General features: G+C 38.7%; 1 protein-coding gene across 1 annotated transcript in view; it reads right to left on the reverse strand.

Annotated features, from left to right (window-relative positions):
* MAL (mal, T cell differentiation protein) overlaps window positions 1-14,088 on the reverse strand; it is a 44,621-nt gene extending 30,533 nt beyond the window's left edge. The window contains exon 1 of the mRNA XM_051975791.1: window positions 13,607-14,088. Coding sequence (XP_051831751.1) covers window positions 13,607-13,699 — 93 coding nt within the window. The 5' untranslated portion in view covers window positions 13,700-14,088. The remainder of the gene's footprint in view (window positions 1-13,606) is intronic.
* Window positions 14,089-19,459: the final 5,371 nt, after the last annotated feature.

Below are 19,459 nucleotides of genomic sequence, written 5' to 3' on the forward strand. Positions count from 1 at the left end.
CAGGAATAAATTAGTGCATTATTAGCATAGAAAATAATAACTTCACTTTTTTTTGGTGGGGGGGAGGAGTGTCCTAACTTGTGTAAAGTACCCTTGGCTAACTAGCCAAGTGAAAATTTAAATATCTTTATTATTTAAGTGTCTGAGTACCATACTTTAGGGAAAAGTCCTGCTCCTGGGACTTTGTGCAGAACCAATATATTCTTTTTCCTATTGCTTTTTTCTTGGAACACAAGCTTTCTGGAAATTCTGAAATTATTGAACAATGTTGGAAGTAGAACAAGTAAATAGGGCCATGATCTAGAGCCGACATCCAAGTATGGCATGCTTCAGCTCCACTTAGTTACTGTCCTTGTCCTGTTCCTTCTGCCATTGAGGTACCTTTTTCTCCAATCCTAGTAGGGACAGAGGAAAAGCCAAGATTTCAAGTGCATTTACTTTACCCTGTTCTCGTTAGCATAACTGTACAAATGGTCAAAGTTTCTGTCTCTGAAATGCCAGCTTCCTTCTCTCTGAAACTTGTTCTGCCCCAAGTGAAATAATTACTAGTCATGTTTTTGATAGTTATCATTTGTAGAATCAGAAATAAAAGTGTCAGTTGCCACATCAGAATATTGAGAGTAGAACACAATAATACATACATTACTCATGTTTGTAACCCTCAAATAAGGTCATACAGTCTTACAAAGCATACCTATTCTATAAAATCTATTAAAAGCATTGCTTTTAATGCTTGGTATTAGGATGGCTCTGGGGCTCTGACAGGTATGGTTAACAAAGCATTATTTTATTATCACTTTCAAAGGTCAGGAATATAAGCTTGAACTGGAGGTCCAGACTAGTCCAAAGTGATTTTGGATTATTACCTGGGCTAATTTTTTCAAGGTGACTCTCCCCAGCTTTCCCCCCAATGCTGGAAAAGCTCAGGAAGGAGGAAAGGAAGAACTTCAAAAAGAACCTATTACTCTTTCTTCCCCTCCACTTCTTTAAATCCCTAGCTTCCTTTGAGGATCAGCTCTGGGGGCCAACTCCTCCCTGCATCTCCACTAATCTTCCTAACTGATGGCATCTTCTCCCTCTTCAAATTACTTTGTACCTCCTTATCTGCATTACATACTGTATCCATCTAACCCTATCTAAGCTATTTGAAGACTAGTATTGTTCTGTTCTATCTTTGTTTCTCTTATGTTTTGCACATAATAAGTGCTTGATATGAGTTTATTGAATGGAAACAAGTTGAGAGACCTCGAATTTAAAAATCAGGGCTAGGATGATTAAGCATTAATATTGTTAATAAATACTTATTAAATGAAAGCTGTTCAAAGTGACTGAGTAGGTTCAAGAGATGATTGGAGGACTGGATTGATTTCTAAGTGCATCCCCTCCCACAGGGGTTCAGAAATCAAAGGCATTAATTATCCCTCAGAAACCTTCAAATACAAGATGACTTGGGGTCTCACCAAAGCAATGACCCAAAGTCTTCCAAGTATGACCCACCTTCCTGGGGTCTAGGAAGAATTAACTCTGTTTGAAGGAGACACATGATGGAGGGGGAAGGGAGGAAAACCATTTTCCAGTATTCTAGCACACTAGGGATCTTCAGGCACAATAAGCTCTTAGACATGTTCAGCCTGAGTGACCCAAGGTTGTATCTGGGCCACCGGTATAAAGACAGTCTTTGTAGGTAGACCGACCCAAAGAACTGCAGTTACTTTTATTATTCTTTGCTCTTTTGCTTTTTCTGAAAGTCCAGCAAACTCCTTGACAGGGTCATGGGGACTTTGTTTGGAATAGCCAGCATAATAATTCAGCCCATGGAGGAGTAAAAGGGAGAGACAACGTGTGTCCATGTGTCATAGGAGAAAGTAGGATAATGACAATTTCAACAGTGGATGTCATAGAGATTTGGTTAGAAGAAGACTTATAGGGCTTCCCAATAGTCTGTTTCAAAGAATTGCTGAAAGTCACATTATGTGATTCATTCAATAGAGTTCTAGCTTGCATAAGAACTTTTGGTTCAAATACAAAGCTTTGCAAAATGAAAAAAAAAAATCAATCAAGATTAAAAGACAAAGATGATACTTGTAAAACCAGGTATGAACTAGGTGTATAGCCTCAGTTTCATCATTACAATTTTACAATTAGGGATTGGCCTAAATGAGGTCCTCCTAGTTCTAATATTCTATGATCTGTCTTTGCCACAAGATTTTGTTTCCAGTGGAAGGTTTCCCTGACAAAGGAATGTGGGCATATTCTAAATTTGGCTTGGAATTACTTGAATTAGTGACTAATGTATAAGAATTATCCAGGCTGGTATGAACTACATTGGGGATAAATGATTGATTATAATAGTATTTGAAAACAAAGAATTGTCAGAGATAATCAGATTCTCCTTTCCCCTTTATTCTCCCCACCTTAGATCATCATTAGCATAGATATAAACATATACATATAAGCAACAAAGTCTTTTGCACTTGCATTCCATTTTTAACGAAATCTCTCCTTTGTATCTTTTCCTCCACATTGAGAGGGATAGAAAAACTTATTCCTGTTACAGAAAAAAAAAAATCAAGCAAAATCAAATTTCCGTGTTGGTCATATCCAAGTTTTGTGTATCTCCTCCTGTAGTTTGAGTCACCTACTCTCTGACAGGAAGTGGGTAGACTAATAAATTCTCTGAAATTGTGGCTTGTCATTGCATTGATCAGAATTCCCAAGTCTTTCATAGTTGTTTGTCCTTATAATATTGTTGTCTTTTTATAAATTGTTCTCCTGGTTCTTCCCAATTCATTCTGCATCAGTTCACACAAATCTCCCTAAACTTCTCTGAAATCATCTTATAGCATCTTATAGACTTCTATCACATCCATGTGGCTTAAGTTAGTTAGCCACTTCCTAGTTTATTTGATTAATCTTCATAACAAATCAGTGTGATCATTTGATGAACAATCATTTTGTGGATGGAGAATTTAAGGCACATCACAGGGTTAAGGGTTAAGAACCCAAGTCACTTGACTTTTATTTCATTGTACTATTGCAGGACATGTTGGGGTTAAGTGACTTGCCCAGGATCTCACAGCTAGTAAGTGTTAAATGTTAGATTTGAACTCAGATCCTCCTGATTCCAGAGCTGGTACTCTCTATCCACTGCACTATTTAGCTATCCTCAGAAATCTCTCTTTTGAAAGATTGGGAAACTGAGGTCCCAGAGAAGTAAAATGACTAAGCCAAAATCACACAAGCACTAAGTATCTAGTTAAATCCACTGCTCTCTCGCCAATCATTTTGGTCTATATTTGCCACCGGATCCAAAGGCTCTGGAGGGGAAAGTGAGGCAGGTAACCTTGCTCAGCCCTCCTTCCCTTAAATCCAATTCACTCACCTGTCACAGCATCACTTCTGTGATGTCAGGGTTCTCTTTGAAAACTAAGGACAAATAACAACCTCTCACCAGTACAGCAGAACAATATGGTAGTCAGGTGTCCAGCCTGTCTAGCCAGCTCACAAAAGCCTTTCAAATTCAGAAAATGTTACAATGACACTGGATTTGGAACAAGAAAACCTTGGTTCAAATTCTGCCTCAGATGGTGACCTTGGGCAAATTATTTAACTTATAAAATGAGGAAGTTGGACTATATGGCCTTTAACTCCTGACCTATGAGCACACTAATCATTTCATCTTTGCATTTAGAGTTCAAGGAACTAGTTTTCAGTCTCAGTGTTACCATTGAGAATGCCCAATCTCTAGTCCAATTTACCTGAATCATGAGTCATAGTCACAATACCCTGCCCTCCTTGAAGGTTTATCCAGCCTCAACAGAAAGACCTACCGTGACAGGTAATTTGTTACTCATTCAGAGGCAGCCCTTTCATTTTGGGACATTTCTAACTGAGACTTTTGTTCCCAATGATGGCCAGGCATAGATGAATAGATGATTTTTAATGAAAGGAACACCCACATTGATGAAGTCACAGACTCTACTACAACACTGGAATATTAATGCCAAAATCTATCTATCGTAACTTTTGTCTATTGCCACCAATTCTGACTTCTTGGTCCAAGAAAAATAAGTCTAATCCCTCTTCTTACATGATAGGTGTTCAATAGTGATGTTCCTCCTAAGCCTTCCCTTTATCTGCATCCTTAATTCATTCCTCATACTTCTCCAATCTTCTTGTACTTATTTAATCAGGGCAGCTAGGTGGCTCAGTGGATTGAGCACTGAGTCTGGAGTCAGAAAGACCCATCTTCCTGAGTTCAAATCTGGCTTACTAGATGAATGACCTTAGGCAAGTTATTTAATCCTGTTAAAAAAAACTCAGTTTCCTCATCAGTAAAATGAATTGGAAAAAAGATGGCAGAGCATTCCAGTATTCTTGTCAAGAAAACTCCAAATGGAGTCCCCAGGGAGTATAATACACACTTTGATACACAATTTTAGTGGGCAACTTGGAGTTTCTTGAACATGACACTTCACTTCCTATTTCCATGCCTTTGAACTAGATGTCTTCCATTCCTGGGATGCTCTTTACTTTAGCTTCTGATTCTTAATTTCTCTGAGGTCCTTCAAGGCTCATCTCAAAGTCTACCTTCTTCAAGAGGCCTCCCTGGTTCTCCCAGGAGCCAGGCCTTCCCCTTTGCTGTTTACTGTGTGTCTTTGTATAGGCTTAATTCCTTACATATTGTCTGTTCCCTGAAGGAAGGAATAATGTTTTTTTTTTTTCCTTTGCCTTTCTTTGTATCTGCAGTGTTTAGCACAGTACCTGGCACATAATAAGCTTATTGATATGTACTACATCTCCTTTACTCTGTCCTTATGCAGTTATCTTTTGAATCTAAGTTTAGGACCTTATATTTATTCCTCATAACCTTTGACTCAAGCCCTCAAGATCCGAGTTCACAAGATAGTTTATTCTAGGGAACTATCCAATACTTTGTTTCATTCTTGCTCCCATGTAGATTATCCACTTTGTAATCTCCAAATAAAGTTCATTTTCTTAGATGTGAGCTTGGAGATTGAAGACTACTCTTTCCAAGTTCAAATCCAGCCTGACATGGACTAGTTGTGTGACCCTGGGCAAGTCACTTAATCCTATTTGCTTAAATTTCTTCATTTGTAAAATGAGCTAAAGAAACACAAACAGTACAGTATTTCTGCCAAGAAAACCCAAAATGGGAGTCACAAAGAACCAGATGGGAATGAAAAACAATTAGATGACAATAATAACGATGTGGATGAAAAAGTTCTCCAGCTAACATACAAGCACATACTTTAGTCCACCCTGCTGAAAATGGATAAATTTCAAAGGACTTATAGGAGCTCATAGAGAAAACCCATAAAGAACTCACAATAGTCCCTCACTCTGGTGAGGGCCCCACTTATATGGTCAGCTGGGAATGTTGGTAAGCCAGTCAAAATTTTATTAAGCCCCTGTTATATGCCAGGCCCTGTCCTAACTTCTGGGGATACAAAAAGAGGCAAAAGATAATTCCTGTGCTCAAGGAACACACAATTTAATGGGGGTAGAAATCAAACAAACACATCTGTACAAATGAGCTATATACAGGATGAACAGGAAATAATTAAAAGAGGGAAGGCACTTTTTAGTTAAAAGAGAACAATCCCAGTCACTGAAACTATTATCTTTTGTCCTCTCAGTAAGATATCTATGAGCATATCTACCCTTTGTAGGGAAATGATTTCAAAAGTCTCAAACTATGGCTCACCCTTTAAACCAATTTAATTAAGAAACTTTTGTCTTTAACTTTCTTATATCTAGTAAATGATTCAGACCATTGTTAGAACCTGTCAAGACTGGATTCTAAGAATACTGGTTTTTTGATTCAATATATTAACTATCCCTCCTAGCTTTATATTACCTACAGATTTGATAAGCATATCACTTTTGCCTGCATTCAAATCATTGACAAAAATGTTAAATGGAACAAGGTCTAAAACAGAGCCCTGTGGCACATCACTAAATACCTTTACTAGGTTGATATTGATCCATTAATCACCACTATTTGGTCACTGTCATTTTCAACAAATTTTGCATCCACATGCCTATACTATATCCAGTCTAAACTATCTATCTTATCTCCAAGGATACTGAGAGGCAGTCAAATTCTTTACTGAAATACAGATATGTCATTCCCTGGCTCTACCAGTGCAGTGTTAAATGAAAAATGAGATTGTCTGATAATACTTTTTTTTTTTTAAACAAAACTAAATTGAATTGCAGTTTCATTGCTTCCCTTTTTAATTGTTCACAAAATATCTTTTTAATAATGTATTCTATGTCAACCTCACCAGACTATACTTTGAATTATATAGTCAGTCTCTCTCTTCTCTCTCTCTCTCTCTCTCTCTCTCTCTCTCTCTCTCTCTCTCTCTCTCTCTCTCTTTCTCTTCTCTCTCTTCTCTCTTCTCTCTCTTTCTCTTCTCTCTCTTCTCTCTTCTCTCTCTCTCTCTTCTTCTCTCTCTCTCTCTTCTCTCTCTCTCTCTTCTCTTCTCTCTCTCTTCTCTCTTCTCTCTCTCTTCTCTCTCTCTCTCTTCTCTCTTCTCTCTCTCTTCTCTCTCCTCTTCTCTCTCTCTCTCTTCTCTCTCTCTCTCTTCTCTCTCTTCTTCTCTCTCTCTCTCTTCTCTCTCTCTTCTCTCTCTCTCTCTCTCTCTCTCTCTCTCTCTCTCTCTTCTCTCTCTCTCTCTCTCTCTCTCTCTCTCTCTCTCTCTCTTTCTCTCTCTCTCTCGTAAATTGTGTTTGCAAATTGTAAATTGTAAAATGGTAAAATGGAGACAATAACTGTTTACCTCCAGGCCAGCAACAAATTCTCCACAAATCACAGAAAACAGCTCAGTCATAATTTCTTTCAGCTTTCTTGGTTCGTATTCATGTAGGTCATAAGACTCAAATTCATTAAGGTCAGCAACATGTTTTCTGAACAAGTCCTTCACTTATTCTTACTTGAAACTGCTTATTAGCTCTGTGACCTTAGAGATTCATTTTGCTTCTCTTGAATTATTTTTTAATTTTTAAAAAATGTTTATTGTTCAGCTCCACTAGTCTCCTGTGGAGACCAGAGGCATCAAGAGCTGCCTGCCCTTCCTCAACCCATACCCATTGTAAAGGAAAATACATGGAAACTACTCTCTAGTCTATTTGCTCTCACTTTCTGAGTAGTGAGAAACATGCTGGATTTTTAGTCAAAGGAATTACCTTTACACCCTCAGTTTCTTCATCTATAAAAATAGGTGGTTAGATTAGGTGACCTCTAGAATTTTTTTCAGCTTTAAACTTCTATTAATTTCAAATCTTACTACCAGGCAGATTAATGTTTCTAAGGGAGCATTAATTCATTCAACATATAGATCACAGTCCTAGGCCCTGGACAAGATTAAACGTTTGGATGAAACAAGATTTCTGTTATCAGGGAACTTACTGTCTCCTAGGGAGAGAAGATACAGAAATAATTTTAAAACATGTTATTCTATACTAAGTGGAACAATTCACAGTTGCAAAACAAAGTGTTGTTTGAGATCTGACCACTAGAATTCATGGAGGATATTTCTTCTGAGTTGAGTTTTAAGGGATAAATGTGACTTCAAGAGGCAAATATGGAGAAGGAAGACAGTGAAGGCCTGGGGAACAGCAGGAGCAAAGGCATCAACATGGTGCATGGGACAGAAGCGGGAAAAGAGCTTCCTCTGGGTCCACTGGTGGGATAGGTTGTTATTGTCTGTTTTTAGAGACAACCAAGATGACATCATGTTATGTTAGATTTGAGTGACTGCCCTGACTGGCTGATCAGACCAATAGGAACTCAGAACGCTCTGCCACAGGTCAGACACAAATAGTCCATAAGAATATTTGGGGTAGCTTTTTTAGTTTTGTGTATTTTTCATTTCTTTGGGCTGAAATTCAATTCTACTTTGCTCATAGAGCACTGCACCTTCTCTGATGAGGGCACACCATAATGGGCGCTTCTGTGCCAGTGTCTCCCAAGTCATACAATTGATTCTAAAGTTCTTTTTTCTCCCTGAGGCAATTGGGGTTAAGTGACTTGCCCAGGGGCTCACAGCCAGAACGCATTAAGTGTCTGAGGCCAAATTTGAACTCAGGTCCTCCTGACTACAGGGCTGGTGATCTATTAAACATCACCTAGCTGCCCTGAGTCTAAAGTTCTTAAAAGAGAGACCTTGAAAGTGTCCTTGTACCGTTTTTTCTGACCACCTTGTGAGCTCTTGCCCTGGGTGAGTTCTCCATGAAATAATTCTTTGGCAAGCGTACACTTGGCATCCGTACAACGTGACAGGCCAAATGGTGGGATAGGTACCGGCATAAAGTATGCACATAAATGCTTGCTGACGTGCCAGCTCCCTTTGCTCTTCCCTCTTCTGTCTACACCTACCAGGAAGTAGAGCCTCTGGACTTCCAGCTCTGGGTCGGTAGGAAGATGTGAGACAGAGGCAGGAACTCAAGTTGGCAGGAGGCAAGATGTGGAGGAGCAAGAGCTCTGCTCTCTGGTACAGAGATATCGGCCCACCTGCGCCCCTTCTCAAGGTCACCGCCCATTGCTTCTGGCCAGAATTCTTTTTTTTCCTGACTCACTTTGGAACCAAATGGAATATATTTTGGCACTCGGGCCATGAGATTTTCAAAGAATAGTTTTAAAAAATGCTTATAAACAAAGATGAAACAGTCAAGGAATTTCTTTTTTAAAAAGGCTTTTTGCCTAACGCAGTACTCCTGCTTTCCCCTTAGGCCCTTTGTACGTGAAAAATTGAACTGAGATGAAGTTACATTTTAGATAAATGGACGTAGAAACTGAGACACTGGTTCGGCAGGGACTAAAAGGAAAAGGTCTCTGGATAGGGTCAAGGAGGGTGGCTGCAGACTGTGGTGCTGAAGGCAGGGTTTGTGCGTGTTTGTGTGTGAAGTCAGTAAAAGAAGGAGCCAGAACTTGTTCTTCACTCTGTCCTTCTCTTCATCTTCACCATAAATTATGTACTTCCTATTCCAGCTCTGGGGAGAGGGAAGAAATCAAACTAGAGGGGCCTTGAGAATTCCCTATTACGGGGAGAAGTCAGCAGAAGGAGGGAGATTCTCAAGAACTTCAAAGAGCAGTTTTATATTTCCTTGGAAGGGAGGTGTGGCCTGGGAAGAGTCCACTATAAACAAGAGCCACCAAGTAGTTGGGTTTTTTTTTTTTTTTAATAGATAATAAGTGATGGTATTTTGGAACAAGAGAAACCAAACCCCACATCACTGACCACATTAGTAAGCACTTGGTCAATGCTTTTTATTCATTTTCACTCTATTCACTCTATCCACTGCTGGAAGTGACTAGTTTTTATTGCTGACTAGATCTTAAAGCTGCTAAAGGGTAGCAAGTGTTGCTGGGACTCTGAATTTTGAAACCTCAGGGTAAATCCCAATTAGCCGTTACTTAGCTAGCTACTTCTCTGCTCCCAAGCCCTTTTAATAAGGCTATAAATTGAAGGCTAATTGAATTCAACTTTACAAGCAAAAAAGAATCTCTGGTAGCCTAAAGCCCTATGGTCTGCCTAGTTATACTGTTCTTTATCCTGAATGCCATCCCTATGAACCTCGTCTCATGACGGGACCTGCTTTGCAGCAGAAGTAGGAACATTGGACTGATAGTCAGGAGTCTAGGTCTCCTCAGTCTCCTTACCTGTAAACATGGGATAATAATGCTTGTTGCTGTGACCTATGATAAAGCTTTTTGGACAAATACAAAAGACCTAAACAAATGTAAGGTGATGCTATTATAAATTACTACAACCTGTTGGGCATTTTGTTAACTGCTGGGGAACCGAGGTGGCTCAGTGGATAGAGCCCTGGGTTTAAATTCCAAATCTAGCCTCAATAAACATTATTAAGCCCCTTTTGTGTGCTGGGTACTGCGCTGGAAACTGGGGATACAAAAAGAAACAAAAGATAGTCCCTGCTTACAATCTAATGAGACAACATACAAACAAATATATATATATAGAAAATAATTAACAGAACTATGTGATTGCTTTTTGTCAACTGAGTAATGACAATGATAACAGTGCCTACCTCACAGGGTTTTGGGGAAGATCAAATGAGATAACATTTGCTTCTTAGAAGAGTGCTTGGTACATAATGGGTGCTATATAAATGATAGGTATTGTTATTATTAACCATTATTATTAACTTAGACTTGTGGGTTATCTGCATAGATAAAACCTAAGTAGTCAGTGCCATTGAAGGAGCTCAAGCCTCTCTTGGGGAGTTTTTAACCACCCAGCAGCTGGGTGGCTCAGTGGGTAGAACACAGGGCTTGGAATCAAGAAGAATTGAGTTTAAATCTGTCCTCAGACATTTACTAGCGGTGGGACGCTGGGCAACTCCCATAAGACTGGAGGAGGGAATGATTAACCATTGCAGTATCTTTGCCAAGAAAACCCTACAGATAGTGTGGCTAGCTATGATCCATGGGGTCACAAAGAGTCAAGACAACCACAATTCAATTTCTGATCTGAAAGTGGGGCTGCCTTATGATTAAGAAAACAATAACAAGCCCAAAATGCATACCCAATCCTTTTCCTCTCTCGAATTCCATACTTTTGTTAATGGCACTTTTGTTTTGAGTTATATGGATTTTCTTTTCCATCAGTAATTCTGTCTCCACGATGTTTCTGTTTCCAAGTCTCTCCTTTCCATTCCTAAAGCCACTACCACCATTCAGTATTTAAACCCTTATTAACCTTTCACCTAAACTATTATAACAGCTTCCCCAGCTCTAGTTTTCTTAGTTCTATCCTATCTTTAGTTTTCCTAGTCCAATCCATATTGCACATGCTTCCATATTGATCTTCCTAAAATAAAACTTGGATTTTACTAGTCCCTTATTCAAAAACCAAAATGTCTTGTTTACCCACAGATTAAGTCCTAACACTTCAGCCTGGCATTCAAAACCTCGCATAATGTTGTCCTAATCTATTTCCTCCCCCCCACTTTATCACCTTCTAAATATATTCTACCTTCTAATTAAATTGGACTCAATACCCTCAATACACCTCAAGGTTCCTTGCCTCCAAATCTTTGCTCATGCTATTCCACTTTGCTTGGAATGTTTTCTCCTTCCCGATATCTCAACCAGTTGAAATCCTGCCCATCCTTTAAGACCCAGATCAAATGCTACTTCCTTCATGAAGGATGATCCCCTCTTCCACTGGAAGTGATCTCTTTGCCTTTGCACCTCAGAGCAATTTACATGGCTCTAATTGTCATAACTAGACATTGTGCAATGGGCACAAAATGTATTTTCAGTTCAGTTGGTGTGAAGTTGTAAAGACCCCTAAACATCTCCACTCTCCTTTTTCCAACTGCCAATCATTTTTTAAATCTCCCAAAATATCCAGAAAGCCACCTTCAGCAACACACTTGGAGTTTTTGATCTGGATAATAGGAAACTACCTATCAATAAGTCAATGAGCACGGATCAAGCCTCTACTACTTACCAGCCCCAACTATGTACCTATTATATATCTTAGGTCCTGAATATGCAAACACAAAAGAGAGATAGTAAATACCTTATATTCTACTAAGAAAATGCAATAGGACTTTCTCCCCTCCTGCTTCACTCCCTTTTCTAATTAGTTCTCCACACAACAACTTTACAGATCCCAGCAAGGACTTAGAATTTAAAAGAATAAATGTGTTTGATTTGGGGTTGAATAAGAATAATAGAAAAGCAAACAAACAATTCTTAGCAGTTGGTAACACAAGCATGCACCAAATTCTAAGAGCTGGTATCCCTGTTGAAACTGGGTGATTGTTAGTTACTTTCTAATATGTAACCAAAAGGAAATTCCCTAAGAATTTCCATTGAGTTTTTCAACTACGTATAGTCTTTATGGACTTCCCTTTTGAACAAGGTCACTGAAGACGAGATGAGAAGTGAAAAGGGAGGTACAGAAAAGTTCAGAGATTTGTCCAGATCATTGACTATAAGTGGGAGGAGAATCTTAAGCCTCCAAATATTTAACCAGTGAGTGGAAATGCACTGTCATGCAAACTGCTCCTATTGTAATCTTTTCAAAATAAAGTAATCCAAATTCATAAATATAGGATTTAAAGTACATATCAATAAGCCCCAGTTTTTGAATTAGGGATATGAAAAAAGAAACTAACAAAAAATCCAAACAACCCCCCAAAACCGAAATTCAAGTCCTCATAGGATATCCCATTCATAACCACTGTTTTAGAATCACTCAGATTCTTTTGCTTGCTATTCCTCTCAAGAGACTGGGCATTTTCAGTGACTGTCCCTAAGCCTGGAGTGCTGTTTTTTATCCCCTATACCTCACCTCCCAGACTTCATTCAAGTTCCAGGTAAAATTCCACCTTGTACCAGTATTTCCCAATCCTGCTTAATTCTAGTGCTTTCCCTCTGAGACTCTTCTCAGTATACTATATTTCATTTGCACAGTTGGTTGCTTCTCCATTAATTTATGGGCTCCTGAAGAGTAGGGACTGGTTTTCATTTGCTTTTTGCTTTATTTATTTATTTTTATTTTGTTTTTTGAAATCTCCCTTTATTTATATTAGCACTTAGCGCAATGCCTGAAATATGATAGGCACTTAATAATTTTTGTTAATTGATTAAAAACTTCCTTTAAAAATTTAGCAATTCTTCCCTCCCCCATGTCCCCAGGAATCATAGATTTATAGCTAGAAGGGCTATTAGAGGTCATCTACTCGAACTCCCTCCATAAATTAGTACTATAATAAACCAAATCACACATTTATTTCAGTTACACAATTTTGCTAGTGACTTAAAATATATTCTTCTCATCAAGATACCTTTCAAAAGTAAAAAAAAAAAAAAAACAAAAAAAAAACTAAAAAGTTTAAGAATCAGGATAAAGATTAAGAGATGGATGCAACGTTACAAAACATAATCGGAGGTTCAACTGAAAACAGCAGCTGTGCATTTGGTCATTACAAGTTTCAAAATAAACCTTAAAAAAAGTTACTTAAAACTAGTCACATTTAGAATCTTCTGAATAATGTGATTTATTTAACAATTTTTAAAAAATACTGCCTTTGGAACTTGGTAGCTCTCTAAAACAACGTTTTGTGGTATGCCCAAATTGTTTGTTGTAGCATAGTCTATAGAAAGTCTATGAAAGAAAAATTGATCAGATAGCTGTAATTACAGATGAGGAATTAGGGCACAGAGAGATCATAGAATCCTTAGAAGTGACTTGCTTAAAAATCACATAGTAGAGGCAAAATTTGAATCCAGATCCAGAGTTGTATATAGCTAAAGCAAATCACTTTTTTGAGCCTCGGTTTCTATGTCAGTAAAAGGAGGGCAATACTTGAACCCGGTGCCTCTCACGACTGCTGCGAGGAAAGTGCCTGAGAAATGGGAAAATGCTAAAACAAAGTCCGTAGTAGCATCATTTTTTGTGACTCCTTCCTTGTCTCTCGAGTAGGGAAAGTCCTCATCCAAGAGCTTACCTAGCGCAAGTCTGCAAGCGCTATTTCTACCCTCACCCCTTACCCCCATCCCACGCCAGGAAAAAATAGATATTTTTAAAGACCAACTCACAAATTCAAAAATGAAAAGTAGGTCCGGGAAGGAAGCCAGAACAGAGAAGCCGCTGGGCAGGGAGCCACCTCCCGAAGTTGCTGCAGGGGCCATCCTTGCTTCTGTAACAGCAGCCGCACCTGGTGTCGCTTATGCTTGGGGCCACAGGGAAGATCTTTCCTCTGCCAGGCTCTACGCGTTCTCTCCACTTGTCCGGGAGAATTCTGAACTGGCCGGATGGCCCAAGGCGCCCAGAATTAAGGGGGGCCGAGGAGGGGGAGGGGAAGGAAGGAGGAGGAGACTGGAGCGCCAGTGGGAGGTGTGGTCCATTAATCAATCAATCACCCTGCAGGTGTCTCCTCCCTGAAGTGAAGACTAAACTCCGTAAAGACGCTGTTAATCCTTTTCTGGTGGCGCTGGGTTCAGGTGACTGTGCCAGCAGGAAGCCCCCCGCCCAAGCCCAGAGGAACGTACTCCTGACTTTGCCAGCCCAAAATCTGATCGGACTGGTCCCAGTGTCTTCCCGCCCTCTTCCCCCAAACTGGCCCTTCTCTGTCCAGTCTCTAAGAGAGGGGGGCCGCCTTCATTAGGGTGCGGAGTGTTTCCCGTGAACGGTTTGGAAGAGTTCGGGTTGAACTGTCTGTCCTTGAGGAGTGTGGGTGGGTGTGGCAGAGAGTTGCGGGGATGGGGAGGAGAATATTTTCTAGACTTTAGAAATAGAAAAGTTAGGGACGGGACCTGTGATTCCATCGATTTAAGGCAGTGCTTCTTAAACTTTTCCCACTCCTTTTCATCCCAAAATTTTTTACACGACCTTAGTATATAGACATGTAAAATAAATACCCAAACCAAACATCTATGATAATAAATCATAATTTAGGACCCCCTCTCCCCTCCACTTTCAGTTACACCAGTCACGACCCACAGCTTAAAAAGCTCTGGTTTAGGGAACTGTTACCAACGTAGGTTGCCGCTATCCTGGGCAATTTACAGTTTTAGAGTTCCCTCGGGGATACTGAGAGGATGTAATTTACCTACTTATAGTTGGTAAAGCCCTTTGAAGGAGTATTCGAACCCCCTCATTTTACACATAAAACACCTAAAATTCAGGGGAAACAATTGAATTGTCCAAGGTCTTGAAGCTACGAAGGCTAGATAGTTTCTCAGGTTCCTTTCAGGACTGAATTCTATGGACCAATAAGAAAGGTATTCTAATCCAGTTCTGATTCTTCAGTCCAGTGATCTTTCCACTAGCTGTCCATACACTTGTATGGGCCCTTTGCAGCATCCACTCCTAGGCTCCAACTTGGAAATGCAATTAAACATTTCCTTCCTTTCCGGAAGCCACACTTGCAGCAGTCAGGCGTTTCTGTGACTTAGGTATTTTCCCTTATTTAGCCTCCATATAGTCAAGATGGTGACTGTCATGGGTTTTCATGACACTGCAGCCACTTAAGTTTCAAGGCTTTGCGTTCAAAAAACAAACAAACCCTCGTCTTAGTCTGTAGTGTTGGCAGTTCAGTCTTCAGGTTTCTGCTTTTACATTCAGACCTTCTTTATCCTCTTGCCCGCCTCCCTCAGTGACTTATAAAACAAGGCTAAGAAACTGGATTAAAACTCGATTATAGGGGCAGCTGGGTGGCGCAGTGGATAGAGCACCAGTTCTGAAGTCAGGAGAACCTGAGGTAAAATTTGGGCTCAGACACTTAAACTTCCTAGTTGTGTGACCTTGGGCAAGTCACTTAAACCCAATGGCCTCACCAAAAACCAAATAACTCGATTGTGGGGGACACCATTGAAGCTCCTGGATTGCTTATGCCTACCTGGAATTTTAGAAAAGTTATTTAAGTTACTATGGAATAGGCTGTCAGATATGTGGATAAGACACAGAGTGAGGAATATATGAGCTTGAATCTTGTCTCAGCTGTGTGTCCCCAAGTAAGTCACCTGCTATCTTTTAATTTGGTTTCCTTAGCAAGAATCTCACAGGGTTGTGATGTAGCTCAATCAAGATGTAATATGTAAAATTCTTGGTTAAAAAAAAAAAACAAATATAGCAGCAACAAAGTTAAATTTATAAAAAATTTATGATAGGAATCCTTTCTTGGGAGAGAGTTTCATTTCCTTCTTTTGAAGATCATTGTGTCATATTTCGGTAGAGCTGTGATTCTCCCATGTCAATATTCTTTCTAACACCAGTGGAGGATATATGTAAAGAAGAATGGGGAAGGGAATCATCTATGATTATGAATAGAGATGGTTGGTTTTCGTCTGTATCGCTGAAAAAATGTAGATTGTCCCTATCTGATCCTATTCAGTCTCTTCCCTACCCAGCCCAATGCTATCTTTCCAGCATTCTTAAACATCACTCCCCTCCATACACACTGAACAATACTGGCTCACTTGCTGGTTTTTTTTTTTTTTTTTTCCCTGAGGCAATTGAGGTTAAGTGACTTGCCCAGGGTCACACAGCTAGGAAGTATTAAGTGTATGAGGTCAGATTTGAACTCAGTTCCTCCTCACTTCAGGGCTGGTGCTCTATAAACTACAGCAACTAGCTGCCCCACTTGCTGGTTTTTTGCTTGTTTGTTTCTTTTTTGTTTTTGTACATAGGACACTCCATCACCCATAACTGAGCCTTTCGACTACCACTCATGTCCGCAATAGTCATCTCTGCCTCTGAACCTTTGCTTCCTTTAGGACTCAGCTGAAGTCTTTAGAAGAATTTTCTGGTTTCCTTGTATCTGTTTTATTTGTGTTTTATATTAAAGCTATATAAATACATGTTATCTCTTCAATTACAAAGATAACTTCTCATTTAATTTTTGCTTTGTATTATTCCCAGCATGAGCATAGAGTAGTTGTACAATAAATACTTATTTGTTTGCTTGATGGTTTAGCCCTTCTAATTATGTGACCATCTTTTCTTTTTATCTCCAACATACACCTCTTTGATTATATCCTTTATGTGGTTTTTTCCCTCCTTTGTAATATATTGCAGCTTACTCACACCTATCTGACTGTACCTCCCCATCACCTTTTGGGCTACCTTTAACTTGAATTCTTTCATAAGAATGGTATTTATGACTCATAGTTTTAAGATGGGTCTTTATTTCAGGAGAAAGCATGACACCTTTAAAAGATCTCTCCAGTTTCCTAGAGGCAGTCTCAGCTCTGATGTCCTGTTATTCAATTCTAGGCTCAGATCATTGTTCATTGGTTGACTTTATCCAAAACACAGGTATTGATGGACTGGATTTCTGGATTACCCAACCAAATGTAAATTTCGGATTGGATAATGGGAATTCATCATCCACTTGGTTTTATCTGTATGGATTATTAGGATCATAATTTTAGAAAAGAAAGATACTTTAGAGATTGCCTAGTCCAATCCCTTCATTTTATAAGTGACTATTTGACAAGTATTTATTAAAATTTTGAAATTTGAAAAGCATTGGGCTAGACTCTAGGGATGCAAAGGCAAAAATGAGATACCACCTGCCCTCAGGGAGTATGCATTCTACCAAATGGAAATATTTATACAGATAAGTCAATACAAAATACATACAAAGCAAATACAAGATAAATTCAGGGGCAAGGAAATGAATATCTGGTAGAGATTAGGGATGGGGTGAGACAGAACAGGCCTCTTAAAGTACTTGAGCTATTCCTTGAAGGAAGTAAGAATTATAAGAGGCAAAGGTGAAAAGTAGGTACCTTCTAGCCATGAGATACCCATTGTGCAAATGGTTTCAAAGCTAGAGGTGAGTAGAAAGAAGAGAGTATATACAGGAGCCTTAGGTTGGAGGTAGTCCTAGAACAGAATTTTGAAGAAAGTGAGGGATTCTGTTGGCTTCAGGTGAGGAGGGAATGCACTTTAGGAATGGGGAATAATAAGTCCACACAAAGTCATTATAAATGGAAGAAGAAATGTCTTATAGGAAGAATAGAAGGAAATTGATTGAATTGTAGAATATAAATAGGAATAATATCTGTATGTATGTACAGGTGTACATTTAAAAGCTACAAAGGGCTTTTAAATGACAAATGGTGCAGTTTATATTTGATCATAGATGCAACTGGGAGATACTGCAGTTAACTGAGTGTTCAGACTATACCCTGTAGTTAAGTCATTTCAGCAGCTATATGGATAATGGGTTGAAGTGGAAAGAGGCTTGAGATAGGGAGGGCAATTAGGAGGCTTCTGAAATAATGTAGGAGAGAGGGGATCAGAGCTTCAGGAACTAGTCATATAAGTAGAAAGAAGGGGACAGATATTAAAAACGTGAAAGTCAGATCAACAAGACTTGGCAATGGCTTAACATGTGAGGTAGAGGGAAGTGAGCTGAGGATGGCTCTGAGCTTATGAACAATCTGGGAACAGTATTAATTTGTCTTGCTGAATGTTTCCCATGTCATTAAATTTCTTGTTTCTTTTTCAATGGAAGTTAGTGGAAGAGTTCAAATCCTACTTCAGTTACTTACTAATTGTGTGACTCTGGGCAAGTCATTTGTCCTCATTATGCCTCAGTTTCCTTAACTGTAAAATGGTGATTATAATCACACCTACCTTCAAACGTAGAGAATCAAATGAGATGATATTTGTAAAATGTTATGGACAGTTCCTAGAATTAATAAATGCTTGTTCCCTTCCTCTAGTTCCCTCCCAGATTTTAGCCTCTTAAATTCTAATTCTTCTGTGCTCTTGGGGAAATATTGTAGATCATAATGATGAATAAAGGACAGCAAAAATGTCAGCTAGGTGGCTATAGTGCATAAAACACTGGGCTTGGAGTCAGGAAGACTCATTTTCTTGAGTTCAAATCCAATCTCAGACAGTTCCTAGCTGTGTGATCCTGAGCAAGTCATTTAACCCTATTTGCCTCCGTTTCCTCCTCTGTAAAATGAGTTGGAGAAGGAAATGGCAAACCATTCTAGTATTTTTGCCAAGAAAATTCCAGATAAGATCATGAAGAGTTGCACAGGACTAAAATGACTAAATAACAACAAATGTCATGAAAACTCAATGAGGAAAGAGTATCTAGAGAGATGAGTCAACAGCATCAAATGAAAGCATTGCTTGCTGTCTTAGGGAGGGAGGGACAAAATTTGGAACTCAAAATCTTTTTTAATGTAAAAATTGTTTTAACATGTAATTGGGGAAAATAAAATATTATTTTAAAAAGAGTATATGAAAAACAGAATAAGAGAAGGTAAAAATAAATAGAATAAAAGAAAATTTTAAAATAATGTCTGTTTTGTGTGTATAAAATATAACTTAAAATAAATTTCTCTGATAAAGACCTCACTTCTCAAATTTGAATTGGGTCAAATTTATAACAATAAGAGCTCAATTGATGAGTGATGAAAAAAAAGATATGAAAAATTTTCAGATGAAGTAATCAGAGTTATTTATAGCTATATGAAAAAATACTTTGTCACTATTTAATTGGGAAATGAAAACTCAAACAATTATGAGGTAATTACCTCACTAGATTAATAGGACAGAAAAAGAAAATGAACAATGTTGGAGGGGATGTGGAAAAAAATGGACATTAATGTACTGGTGGTAGAGTTGTGAACTGATTCAACTATTCTTTAGAGCAATTTGGAACTATGCCCAAAGGGCTATGAAACCATATGATCCAGCAATACCATTATTAGATCGGTATCCAAAGAGAGGTTAAAAAAAACAAAAAAAGAAAAAGGACCTATCTGTACAAAAATATTTATGGCAGCTCTTTTCTGAGATCAAAGAACTGGAAATTGAGTATTTGCCTATCAACTAGAGAATGATGGAACAAATTTTGCTATGTGATTATAATTGAATATTATTGTACTATAACAAATGATGACCAGAATGCTCTCAGAAAA

The sequence above is a fragment of the Antechinus flavipes genome, chromosome 2, assembly GCF_016432865.1.
Source record: "Antechinus flavipes isolate AdamAnt ecotype Samford, QLD, Australia chromosome 2, AdamAnt_v2, whole genome shotgun sequence".
NCBI lineage: Eukaryota > Metazoa > Chordata > Mammalia > Dasyuromorphia > Dasyuridae > Antechinus > Antechinus flavipes.